Source organism: Chondrus crispus, genomic scaffold (assembly GCF_000350225.1).
Source record: "Chondrus crispus Stackhouse genomic scaffold, scaffold_96, whole genome shotgun sequence".
In the NCBI taxonomy this organism is placed as follows: Eukaryota; Rhodophyta; class Florideophyceae; order Gigartinales; family Gigartinaceae; genus Chondrus; species Chondrus crispus.
Window position 1 is genome coordinate 275,932 of NW_005178858.1, and position 13,092 is coordinate 289,023.

Genomic DNA, 13,092 nt, shown 5'->3' on the forward strand with positions numbered 1-13,092 from the left:
GAGACCTCTGAAAGCGTGAAGCCATTCATCGCCTTTTGAATAAAGATGCTTGAACTTGTACTTTTCATTGCACAAGAATCACAATAATAAGAAATCGATTCACTGTAGTCTATCCTACCAGATTGTAGTGCAACGCCGAGTTCGGCGAACTACTCTGCGAGTTCGGGCGCGGTGGGTAGCGACGCAGTATGACTGCGGTAGTGGTAGAGTAGAGACAAGCTCCGAGAGTACCCCGGACTGACCGGACTGTAGACAGCCAGTAGGGCGGATAGGGATAGGAGGGGAAGTAAAGGGAGCTGTTGGTGAAGTCAGCGTACACTGGCGCTTGGCGCCTATACCGTCGGTGAGTTCACCGTGCAATATAAGGGGGCACTGAGCTGTAGAGGCCGGACTTGGTTGGGTTTACTAGGGTGGTGCTACCGTACTGCCCTATATACTAATGGAGTGCCGGATTGAAGTCGCGGTGGTCCGCACACGTACACGTGTCGAGGGGCGCCGACGGCGGCGTGTCTATCATTCTACTGTCAGGGAAGGGTCTGTAAGCTCTGTAATGTCAGCACGGAGGACAGCGGTACCTCCGCGAGGATTCCGCACACACGTGTACACGCGAGCCCAAAAATTGCAATTTTTAGATTGCCAGCAATGCCATGCGGCATGGACGCGTTGCGCCACACAGATCGTAGTTAAATGTAGTCAAGTCAAAGCGTTTGGAGGTAGAAAATGTTACCCTTCCCTTCATGTAAGGGCAACCATAAATGCACAGCGCTTCCTGTTTTTAAGGAACTAACAGCTCGGTGGGCTTTTTATCTTCCCAGCGAAGCCATGCAATGCATTTCTTTATCGGCTATGATCTGATTTCCAACGACTGTTCTAAATATCGCCATTTTCGTTGTGTTAATTGTTTTCCACTGAATAGTATGGCATTCTCGAAGGAACGGCAGGATGGGAGAAACTCTTGCTCCAAAACCATTGCCTGCTTGTGGAGCTGATGGCATGCGATATGATCAAGTGATGGATGCTCTTTCACAAGCTAAAAGATGTCTCTCTTGTGTCTTTGGGAACGCCGTCACTTGAATAGTCTCGTTTTGCGTTAATATTTCCGCGGCCAAGGAAGCAGTGAAGCAGTGAAGTGTATATCGGAAATGAAAAAGAAGCACTATCATCGGGTTTATCGATTTTCTTCTTCTATGCAATAACTGTATGATCTGCGTTGACCGTGACCTGCTTGAAGAAAAGGATTTTGAATGAGGTGGAATCGGGTCTACGTGCTGGCTACGAGGGTTCCTGATGTGTCAACACACCGAGGTTCTGGTGGTTCAACAATGTACAGTAGTTGGGATATCAAGCCCTTTCGGTATTGGCTCCCTCTGAGAATGCGTGCCAGCCAGCCCTTGCAAAGTACCATGAGTCTTGTGTAGTGCAATACGCACCTGAAAAGGGGGGTGAAAAGAAATGAAAATGATGGGGTATGACAAGCAAAAGTGGAAATCATTTCACTTTATTATTTTAATTATTAATTCTAATTAGTTGCATATTAGTTATTTAACATTAGATTAGATCTACGATCTAGCACCGAGAGCTACTGTAGTGGCTCCGGCGGGGCGATATATACCTTATCCCTCTGACCACCAAGTCAGTAAAGGTAACCCGAGTTGCCAGAGTCTGATATCGCCTTGGTTGAAGTCCGTCTTTTACAAGACATTCCCTTTAACTACAGATTACTTTATCCTTTGCACTCGGGGGTCCCCTTTTTCCTTATCCATTTTCCCTTTATTTTCCTATCCTAATTTCCCTTAATCTTGAGTTGGTCCCACCTTGTAGGATTGCGATCCGCAACGTGACGTCATTTGCCATCGGGCTTCTGTGTTGGTGCACCAGTGGTGCTTTTCTCAGTGTTGGTTCCATCGGAATCTGGTTGCGACCGATCCGTTGTTGATACTTTGCCATCGGGCAGTACGAAGGTGTAGCGCTGCTACGTTTTCTTCTTTCCCGACGGGCTACGTTGCGACGTCCCCGTCGAAGACCTTATCAAGAGTATAAGGTGTACAAGGCGCTCTTCGAGCATTGGATTTACGACCCATCGGACCAGGTTTACCTAAACACCCCTCCGAACTCGTCGAGCAGTTGCCTTTACAAGTCTCTACCACCATTTACCGATCCCGGGCTGGGCCCTTCTCTTTGCCCCCCCTATCAGGGATCCGAGCTACTGCGGGCCGCAAACCCGCTTAAAGAGGACAGGGAGCTTCGAACACTCCGTAGCGCTGTGCCGTTGGCAGTTGTTGTTTTTGTTGCTGTTGTTTGTGTTGGACCGTCGGACCTTGGTCTCTGCCTAACAGGCGCATTGCACTACAAAAGTGGTCTCCCGACCTAGAATTTGTTTTATCTACGACAAGGAAGTGGTCTGGGTAACGGACTCTTTTTTTTATTTTCTTTTTGTTTGTAACTTTTTTTGCTGCGTAGGTCCGCTCGTACGAGCGAGGTCCACAAGCGCCCCCGGGGACGTCGGTCCCGGGGCGAGTAGGAGCGGATCGGCAAGGGCGTCGAGGATCCCGCGAGGTCCTCGCACCCGGAGCCAGGCCAATACGGCCACGGACCCCGGAGATCAAGAATCCCCTACGGGGATAGCCGCCGACAAGACTGACCTCGACGAGAAGTTGGAGAAGATGAGCAGCGAAATTCGCGAAGAAGCGAAGAAAAATCTCGAGGCTGAACTAGCCCTCGTCCGGAAGCAACTGGAGTTGCAGGGATCCGAGTTCCACACCGTTTTGGGAGAGCTGTCGGCTCGAGTGGATCTCGTCGAGAAGGAGCGAGATGAGGCGACCGACGGTCTGGAGCCGGAGGTCCTGGCCTCGTTGAAAATTTCGGTCAAGGACGCGAGGCGCGACGCGAATCAAGCCTTGGAGTCCTTAGGAAAATTCAGAGCAAGCATCGATGACCGATTCGATCGCGCCGCGCAACGTCTCAAGGACCTTGAGCAGGCCGCGGATCAAGCTCCGCAAGGATGGGACGACGAGCCGCTCCCTTCGGGTAGAGAGGGCGACCGTCGGTCGAAGAAGGACAAGCCCGCTCGGCAGCGGAGTTCTAAGTCGAAGCCCTCGAAGAAGGACAAGCGACGTGCAAGCAAGGGTCACTGTAGTGACGATCCGGAGAACTGCGACTCACAGTCGGAGTCGCTTGGTCCCTCCGAAGGTGGTAACGGCGGTTCGTCGAACCATTCGGGCGATTCCGAACGCCGTTCAGAAGACGGAAACGGAATTTCGTCAAGCAAGAAAATTTCCTCCAGACGAGGCGGAGTCACTTCGTCCGCCTCGCGGAGAGACAAGGACGCGGAGCCCGAAGATGTCGCAACGCGGCGCAGGCCGCGATGGGAGGAGTTGGAGGAGCTGAATCCGACCAACTACCTCTTCAAGAAGTTACTTTCGTACCGAACGTACCGCTTGCGGAACCCGCAGACATATTTGTCAAGTTCCCGGCGGACCGCCGTGCGAAAAATCAGGAGAGATATTCCGCCTAAGGTGAAGAAGGACAACACGTTCACAGGTGAGGACGGGGTCCTTGTGTTGGATTTTTTGGCAAAATTAGTTCAGGAGTTTGATACTCAAGAAATGAACGAGGGGCAAGCGATCCGCCTGTTGCCTGAATTTTTAAGCGGCATCGCCTTGACGCAGTACACCTCGGTGTCTCAGACGGCCGGGGCCCATCACGGAAAGATATCCGTTTGGCCGGAGGCCGTACAGTGGTTGTTGAGGAGTTTCGCAACCGACGAGGCGATCCGTCAAGCTGTGCTCGCATTGCGAGAAGTTCAGCAAAGACCGTCTGAAGACGAGATGGAATTCTATATCCGTCTGACGGACGCAAGCAATCGATGTGGAAACGTATATTCGATGGAAGAACAAATGACGATGTTTATTGAAGGACTCGATTCGAGTATCAAGCCGATGGTATCTCAATACCGACAAGACAATCGGGACGTTTCGTTTTTGAGACTAGTTAATTATGCGAAGGCGCATGGCTCGGCGAGCGGCGCTAAGAACAAGAAGACCAAGAAGGTCACGACTCAGACGCCGTCGACAATTAGGGCGGGTAAGAAGCCGAGGGCTTCTTATCCCGGTCGCAAAAGTCATGCCGCCGTCCATTTAGCCGAGTCCATTTCAGCGTCAGATGAGCGCTGTGCGCATGGAAGTAGCGAAAATCACTACGAAGGAGCGTTAGTAGCCGAAGGCGAGTTCATTGAGCCATCGGAGGGCTACGGACACGAGGACTACGGGGCAAGCGGGTCGTCAACTTTACCGACGCCTGCATACACGACGGAGTCGTTTTCAGAGCCCACGGATCCCGTGATGATGTTTCGGGGGCGCGGCCACACGCCGGCGCCGCGCATTCCGATGGAAGACAAGGGTACGACGTTTCGAAGGCCAGGCTGGATGGGAAGGCCGCAACGTCAAGGAAGGCCGCCGGCCCGTGGAGGACCTAGGACGCCGTATCCCGTCAAGACGCACGGTCTGGTGTGCTATCATTGCTATGAAAAGGGGCACGCCGCGCCAACGTGCATTCTTTCCCTCCGGGAAATGCACCGAGTTTTGGAAAATTATGAGGCGTTGTCTCCGATGGAGAGGTTAGGGATACCATCGACGAGTTACCTGAAGGTCAAGAATTGGTTCGATTCGCAGACGGCCAGCACACCGAGTGCTTCAACGCCGAGGTCGAACCAACCCTTCAGAGGGCCCACCGCGGGGCCCGCGCCGTCGGATGTGAGAAGGATCCCGCAGCGGCAGAAAAGCTAGAGAGGGGAATCTGGCATGAGTCGCGAGAGGCACAGGGTCGACGTACTGTGCCCGGGGCTCAGCCCCGTTCCCCGTCTCTAAAGGAAAAGTCAGGCCTCGGGGAGGAGGTTGTTGGATTGGTGGATAAGCCCAAAGGGCCAGCTCAAGTCAAGAAAATTTTGAGCCGAGCCCGAGATCATCCGCTGGAAGAAGTTCGAAGACCCTGGTACCGGGTTAAGCGAAGGGAGTGTCCCGAGAAGATTTTGGTGCTTGCGCGAAAAAACTACAAAGTTTACGCGGATATTGGACCAACAGTCGGATTGATGAGCCGGGTGTTGTCTGTTTTAGACACCGGCGCGGGACCAAACCTTGTGTGAAAATGGGAACTCCCAGCTGGAATGGAATCTCTAGTGTCCTACGGACCGACCCAAGATATTGGCGACGCAAACAATAGGCCACTCCGGACTCTCGGCACAATTAGAATGCCTGTGAGGCTTGGAAAATTTGTGGCCGCAGCCGAGTTTATTGTATGTGAAAAACTAGCAGTCCCGCTAATTCTAGGCGCGGACTACTGTGACTGGTTTGTGGAAGCAATTTATCCAAGGAAGAAAACGGTTGAGTTGGCGGATTTCTCGGAGGTTCCGATAGTTAGGCGGTTCTCGACGAGAAGAGGGAAGAAGAATCTCGTCCCGGGAGAGGACGAGAATGATGGAAAGGTGGAGCGAAATTTCCCCTAAGGTAAAACTGGCAAGAGCCACAACTATTGAGCCAGGGACGCAACGCGTCGTGGAATGCACCTCGAAGAGGGCGGGCTTAGTTGTGGTTCAGCCGTACTCGTCGTTGTACGAAAGGCACGGGCTGACGTGTACAAATGGTGTTGTTCAGATCGAGCCTGACCGGCCATTTCGTTTACTCGTTGCGAATTTTAGGACGTACCCTGTCAGGGTGCAAAAAGGCCAAGTGATGGCAGAATTATTACCGCACCCGAGAGCCGCGCTCGACAGCAAAACCACCATTGGTGAAGTTCTCGGAATTCAAGAAAGGAAGAAGGAAAATTTTCCTAATTCTACCAAGACGCCTACGGGCGAGACAAGATGCGAACCGTCGGATCAAGATCCCGAGGACCAGCAAGGAGAACGGGAGGAAAGGCTCTCCGCGACGGCAACTACGACGCCGGAGCGGCGGATTGAGCCTCCCCCGCCGGACGTGGAGGAACTTGACCTGAGCCACGTGCCGGACCGGCTGCGCGAGCGGTTCCGTCGGATGTTGAAGGAGTATTCAAGGATGTGGGATGGGACGCTTGGCGAAATTAATACCACAGTTCATCGGATGGAGTTGATCCCCGAGACTCGCCCCATCGCACAAGCCCCGTATCGGGCCGGGCCTGAAGCCCGCGAAGTAGAAGATGCAGAGGTGCAGAAGATGTTGGAGGCAGGAGTGATAGAACCAGCGCAGTCCGAATGGGCGTCGCCCGTGTTGCTGGTGCCCAAGCCGGACGGGTCAATGCGTTTTTGCGTAGACTACCGCAGGTTGAACGCAGTGACGGTGAAGGACACGTACCCCTTACCGCGCATGGATGAGTGCCTGGACTCGCTTGGTGACACCAAGGTTTTCTCCGCGTTGGACGCGATCTCCGGATATTGGCAGATGCTTATCCCTGAGCGCGACCGCGACAAGACCGCATTTTCGTGTCACTCAGGACTGGATGGCTTCTCAAGAATGCCCTTCGGGCTAACTAACGCGCCAGCGACGTTTCAGAGAGCAATGGATATCCTGCTCTCTCCGTTCCGTTGGAAGTGCTGTTTGGTGTATCTGGACGACATAATAATTTTTAGCAAGTCGTGGGAGGAGCACATCGTGCACGTGGATGAAATACTTTCTGTATTGGAGAAGGCAGGTGTGAAGCTCAAACTTCGCAAGTGTGAATTTTTCGTCGAAAAGATCAAGTACCTGGGCCATGTAGTTCGGCCAGGTACATTGGAAGTGGACGCTGCGCGAACCGTCGCATTGGAACAAGTGAGGTACCCTCAAACGCAGACCCAGCTCAGGAGCTTCTTGGGACTTTGTAATGTCTACCGCAGATTCGTTCCGCATTATGCGAAAATCGCGCATCCGCTCAATCAACTGTTGAAGAAGGGACAACCGGTCCAGTTGGAAAGATTCGACGAACCGTGCAAGAAAGCTTTTCATAAGCTCAAGGACGCCATCTTGGCACCGCCGGTGTTGGCGCTGCCGAAGAAGGACCTACCCCACTCGATAGATACCGATGCAAGCGACTACCAAATAGGCGCTGCACTATTTCAAACACACCCGGATGCGCAACGCAAACCCATCGGGTTCTTTTCAAGAACGTTAGCCGCAGCCGAGAGAAACTATTCTGTATCAGAAAAAGAATGTCTAGCGGTAATTTGGGCCGTACAGACTTTAAGACCATATCTATATGGCGAGCACTTCATTGTGCATACCGACCATGCCTCATTGAGGTGGTTGATGAACGTAACCGACCCCAGCGGGAGATTAATCCGATGGAGGCTCCGCCTCTCAGAATTCGATTTCGAAATCAAGTACAAGAAGGGCAAGGCGAACAGTCAAGCTGACGCCCTGTCAAGATTACGGACCGCAGGAGAAACCGTCGACGAAATCGACGACGAAATCCCATGCTTTATGACCGAACCGGCCGAGGGTACAGTGGAGAACGAGGAAAGTTTTGACGCGATAGACGACATCCTCGCTCTTGAGGGGGGGACCGCCTCTGATCGCCTCCATCAATTCCAAGCTGTCACTCCGGAGGAGCTCATTCGCGAGCAAGCCGTCGACCCCTTCTGCAATCGCATCAAGGAAGAAATGGACGCCGGAAAGGTGAGAGCATTCAGCATGGAAACCGAGGAACTCGAAGGAACTCTATGCCGTACCGCGGCAGAGTTTGTACAAGTGGTGATACCACAATCGTTAAGGGACCGCGTCCTAGGGTTGAGCCACTACGCAAAATTGGCAGGCCACCCGGGAGGCAGGAAACTTTACAAGACTTTGAGAAGATATTTTTATTGGCCTACGATGGCCCTAGACTGCTATGCAGTCGCGAAGAATTGCACCGCATGCGCGCGGGAAAGGGTGAAGCTAAGAAGAAACACGAAGGAAATGAAGCTGTTCACGCCCAAAGCTCCGCTGGAGTTTGTCGCCATCGACATCCTCGGCGAGCTAATTACAACTAAACGAGGATATCGGTACATTCTCGTGATCAGCGATCGATACTCGAAACTGGTACGAACCGTACCGTTGAAGAAGATATCAGCTGCGCACATCGCACAAGCCTTCGTTCACCATTGGGTATTCGTGTACGGACCGCCGGTCAAGCTGCTGTCCGACAATGTAACACAGTTCACGGCCCGGTTCTTTCAGAATTTCTGCCGAATTCTCGGCATACGCAATGTGTTTACGACTACGTACCACCCGCAAGCCAACGGCCAAGTTGAGAGGTTTAACCGCACGCTGACTTCCGCCTTGCGAAAATACGTTGGAGAGCATCCCAAGGACTGGGACCTATTTAGCGACGCTGTGACGTTTGCATAGAACACGCAAGTTTATCGAACTACGAATATCGCGCCCTTCGAGCTGGTGTTAGCTCGGGCGCCGAGAAGCATTGCGTTACAAACACAGCCAAGTTTGGAAGGATTTAGCTCGAATCGAGCGTACTACCTGAAATGGCAGTCGTGGTTGGAAAGCCTGATGAAAGGCGCTGATAGGAGTTTGCGAAAGGAACAAGCCCGGTACAAACGAAATTTCGACGCCCGCCTTCGCAAACCGCAATATGAGATCCCGCCGGGATCCTACGTGTTCCTTCGGAAGGAGCAGGGCACGGCTAGCGAACCGAAACACAAGCTGGCACAAGTCGCCACAGGCTCTTATCAGGTTCGAAGATCGGATCAAGATACGGTAGTCATTGCCATTGGCGATTAGGAGGAACGCGTATCGCGAGACAGGGTGGAGTTAGCCCCAAGCCCGATGGACTATGCGCCGATAACTGGCCTACGGCAAACGCTACAGTTCCTGGGAGAGCCGGAGCTAAACGAAGAAGGAGAGGTAATGGAGGACGAGAAACGTCCTCACACCCGTGCGCCTACGACGGGGGACCAGGAAAATTTAGTTGGTCGAACGCCGACAGCGGAGACACCTGCAGACCTACGCGAGTTCGGAAAGTCCAGAGACGAGGATGAGGCGGAAGATCTTCGGAAGGGGGAAGGACAGTTGGACACGCAGGAAGAAGGAACCGAGAGTCAGGAGTATGTGATCGACAAGATCGTGGACCACGGCTACGACGAGGAGAAATTAATTCTCAAAGTGAGGTGGTATGGGTATACCATCGAGGACGCAACGTGGGAACCTATTGAGCAGATCCCCCGCAGCGCAGTAGTCACATATTTCCGAAGGAAAAGGCTACCCTTACCCACGCAAGCGTCGCACGCACAACCGGGATAGCCATCGTAAATAGAATTAGTAGGTTAGACACAACAGAGAGGTCAGAACTTCGAGAAAGGAACACATCTACGGGGGTTCGCAGATAAGGAGTTTGAAGGAAAGGAGAGCAAGGCAGAGAAGCGAGACTGTATCCTTGGATGAGACATTGAGCCTCTCGGAAAACACACACGCCTCATCACGGTACGCACAAGAAATGACGTTTCGAACGGACGGTCCGCCCACGTGGGAGGGATGATGAAATCGAATTATATATACATATGTAAGCGTGTCGACAACAACCCTCTGAGCAGGCGACACAAGTGAGAAGTCGATTCCAGCTATGCTGTGAAATTATAATCAAAAAGCGGGAAAAATTACTACAGCTGTAGTACGCACGTGAAGTGGTGATCGTGGCCACAGTCGGCGACATAACTATTCAAAGTCGCCCCGCAGCCAAGCCCCACCCGACCTCACACGAAGCCGATCGTCACACTCACTGCTAACACACTGCCCATGCTCGACAAGCACGAAGACCCGTCCAGAGGGACCACCCTCAGAAGAACGCTGCTACGAAGTCACCCCGCGGTGACCGACGGCGACGCGCACAACCAGTCCTATTTTCTAGAGTGATCTACTTAGCACTTACCACCATGACCTCTCTTCAACTCTGTCGTTTCTTTGTTTCTTTTCTTTCCCTCTTTTCTGTTATGTTTCACTCTATTCTATTGTATTTTATTTCTTTTTGTTGTTGCAGGACTCTGGCGACGCGGCCGCGTATCGCGAACCTCGATCAAACAAGACCACAAGACATATCAATAGACGGACGAGGACGAGACAGCGCGACGAATAAGAGAGAGCACGCGTTGGTAACGTCCCGAGAAAGGACGATGGTGAGGGAAAAAGGGAACCTCCCCGCTTTTTCAAGAAATACTGACGGTCCGACACTGCAAGCCTCGGCGTACAGAGGAGAAGGACATGGCTATGAAATACGGGATCGCGCGTGAAACACAGTGAGAAGGTCGCATTCTGTGATACTTTGGACCCGCGGCAACAGCCCCCACCGAGAACGGATGTGTCTTATGAATTTTGTTGCTGTCGTATGGAGACGGGCACTGCCAGTGGGACTTATGATTTTGTTTGACACGGGACCACGGTCCGAAGGAAGGCAGTCGATACGCGGACTGAGGGACAGTCTGTGGGAAATCTCGCAAGCATGCCATCGGCTCGTCTACGCACTGAAAGTCGTACACCGGTAATGACGAAAGTGACGTCGCCATAACGGTAGGAGGACGGTGTAACAAGTATGGTGCTGACAATGGTGCGCTTATCGTGAGAGCAGGGTGAGGGCCACCTCACGCAGGTCAGAAAGAGGATTGTAGGACCAGCGAAGATCAAGGAAATTGCCTCGTCAACCGCTACGAAGGCGCTGCAGAAAGGGGACCGAGTCTTGATCTTATCCGAAGGCCTTCAAGGTTTCTTTCTCGCTGTTCTGTTCCGATTTTGGTGGTGCAGGACAAAGGAGACAGAACCGGAATTAAGCGAGAGACAACTCGCCGGACTGGCGCGCATACACGCGTCACCGACGCGTGTGGGGAAAATCACGTCTGGATCAGCGATCCGCCCTCATCAGATCAAAATGAGAGGAGGAAAATAAGAAGTACTGTGTACTGTACTTCACAAAGAAGAAGGGACAAACGGAGAAGTGTGGCGTGGTCAAAGTGGAACAACAGTCAGCATTCGAAATTTTTATCGAAATTAAGGGGCAAGCACAGCATTTGTTGGTCGCTCGCTAAATGCCGACGGCATAAGTACCCCGGCGGCAAACCCACCAACGACCGAGCAGGACACCCACAACACCGCCGCCAGACGACGTCGCCAAACTCGCATTAGGCGAGGTGATTACGATCCACGGATGAAGGGACCGACGCTCGACGGTCGCATGGACATTCCCCCCCCCCGAACAGAGGTCACGCCAATTTCGAGGTACCCGCGTATCATTAGACACAAAACTCGCATAGGAACCGTCCTCCCTTGCACAGAACAGCGGCTATCCACTGTCGCAGCAAACCTCATTGTTCGAAGCGCCGTAAGGAAGACGAAAGAAAGAAGGGGAGCGGATTGTGATCTATTTATTCATACGGCGAGAACGACCTCTACGGAGAGAAAGTGTCACTCGACGAGCTTGGGACCGACAATCTGTCTGTTGCGTGCAGCGACTGACGTCGCCCAGCTCAGGACCTTGTTTATGCCCTGAGTGACCTACCGAGGCGACCCCCTCCTTTTACTTCCTGGTCTTTGACTCCCTTTCTAGCTGCCTAATTTTTATTTGCTCTACGTTGGGTTGCTTGTTTTTTTTGTGAAGGCGGAATACGACCCCGCACCGCGACGCCGACGCGCAAGACCAGGATCGACAGATTGGGGATGGAAATTCGTTAGGCAGGAAAAAGTTACGCGACTGTCGTGCTCGGCTTTCACTTCGCTTTGTTCGGCTACATTCTATTTTTTCTGGTGACGTCGGAGACCTGGTCGCGTCCCTCCGACACTAATCAGCAAGACCACCAGGTCAGTCAAGGGAAGGCCGTTGAAGACGTTCGATAAGGGCTCCACAGTTGTGAAGACCCTGGTTGGTTCGAGCGGACGGTCTGTCGGACTAACGTACACGCAAGGAGACATTGTGAATGACCAACGCTACGTGATCGTGCCGCACGGTACAGCAGAAACGGGGCGACCATTGACAATGGAGACCCAAGTCTACCTACGCACCCAGACCTTCATCCGAGAGACCAGTGAACAACGGCAGCGTCGCTCCGAGGGAATGGATCTTCACGAACCTACACGCCGCAGACATCTCAATTCTACTGTGTCACAGCCGCTACAAAAAAAGAGGGGAGGCCGAAACAAGATCAGGAGTCGATCTCAAAGAACGGAGAAGGTCATACGAGACGTGGAATTTATTGCGGGACGTTCGCAACATGGCGAGACTTACGACGACCGTAACGCGCTACAAGGGCGCTTCCGGAAGCCTCTCACCGGACAGCGAACAAGGCGGGGCCATTGGAAAGATGGAACCCCTATTCACAATTAGTACGTTCCCTCGACGAGGTAGCTGGACAGACAATGAGACCGTCTGAAGGTTGAGAATGAAAAAGGGGGGTTTCAAGAAGCAAAAGGGGCAAGTGACCCCGGCAATGAAAATGACGTTGGACTCATTTAGGGCGTCTGCAATTAGCAGACGCATGCAAAAAAAGAGGAGGAAAGGGGAGACGCACATCGCCGATGGGAGAAAGAGAATGTGCAAGAAAGAGGAGGAATTTGAGGAATGAAGGGGGTAGACGGGGTATGGAAGGAAGACCCCGGGGCACTTCGAACTTGCGAGGAAAGCCAACGCCCGGACGTCTACGGGTGGCACTATCGTCCGAGTGTTCCGATGGAGAAGGAAGCATGGTATTTTCGTCTTACCCTTGCTAGAACGCCGCGCAGAGTGATTGATGACCGGGAAACACGGTCAGCAGCGGCAGGAGATTATACGATGGCTGGGCGTTGCGCAAGGGCGCTCAGAAGGGGGAAATGTAGTGCAATACGCACCTGAAAAGGGGGGTGAAAAGAAATGAAAATGATGGGGTATGACAAGCAAAAGTGGAAATCATTTCACTTTATTATTTTAATTATTAATTATTAATTAGTTGCATATTAGTTATTTAACATTAGATTAGATCTACGATCTAGCGCCGAGAGCTACTGTAGTGGCTCCGGCGGGGCGATATATACCTTAGCCCTCTGACCACCAAGTCAGTAAAGGTAACCCGAGTTGCCAGAGTCTGATATCGCCTTGGTTGAAGTCCGTCTTTTACAAGACATTCCCTTTAACTACAGA

At 52.5% G+C, this 13,092-nt stretch overlaps 1 protein-coding gene across 1 annotated transcript; it reads right to left on the reverse strand.

The window, feature by feature from the left end:
• Positions 1-12,219: 12,219 nt before the first annotated feature.
• Positions 12,220-12,489, reverse strand: CHC_T00008197001 (hypothetical protein). Its single transcript, XM_005712108.1, has one exon. It carries the CDS (start codon positions 12,487-12,489, stop codon positions 12,220-12,222), a length of 270 nt encoding a protein of 89 aa, XP_005712165.1.
• Between the last annotated feature and the right edge of the window lie 603 nt (positions 12,490-13,092).

What these genes read in the sequence shown, in the direction of transcription:
- CHC_T00008197001 (XM_005712108.1), bottom strand. Translation starts at nt 12,489, where the DNA reads ATGTGCGTCTCCCCTTTCCTCCTCTTTTTTTGCATGCGTCTGCTAATT.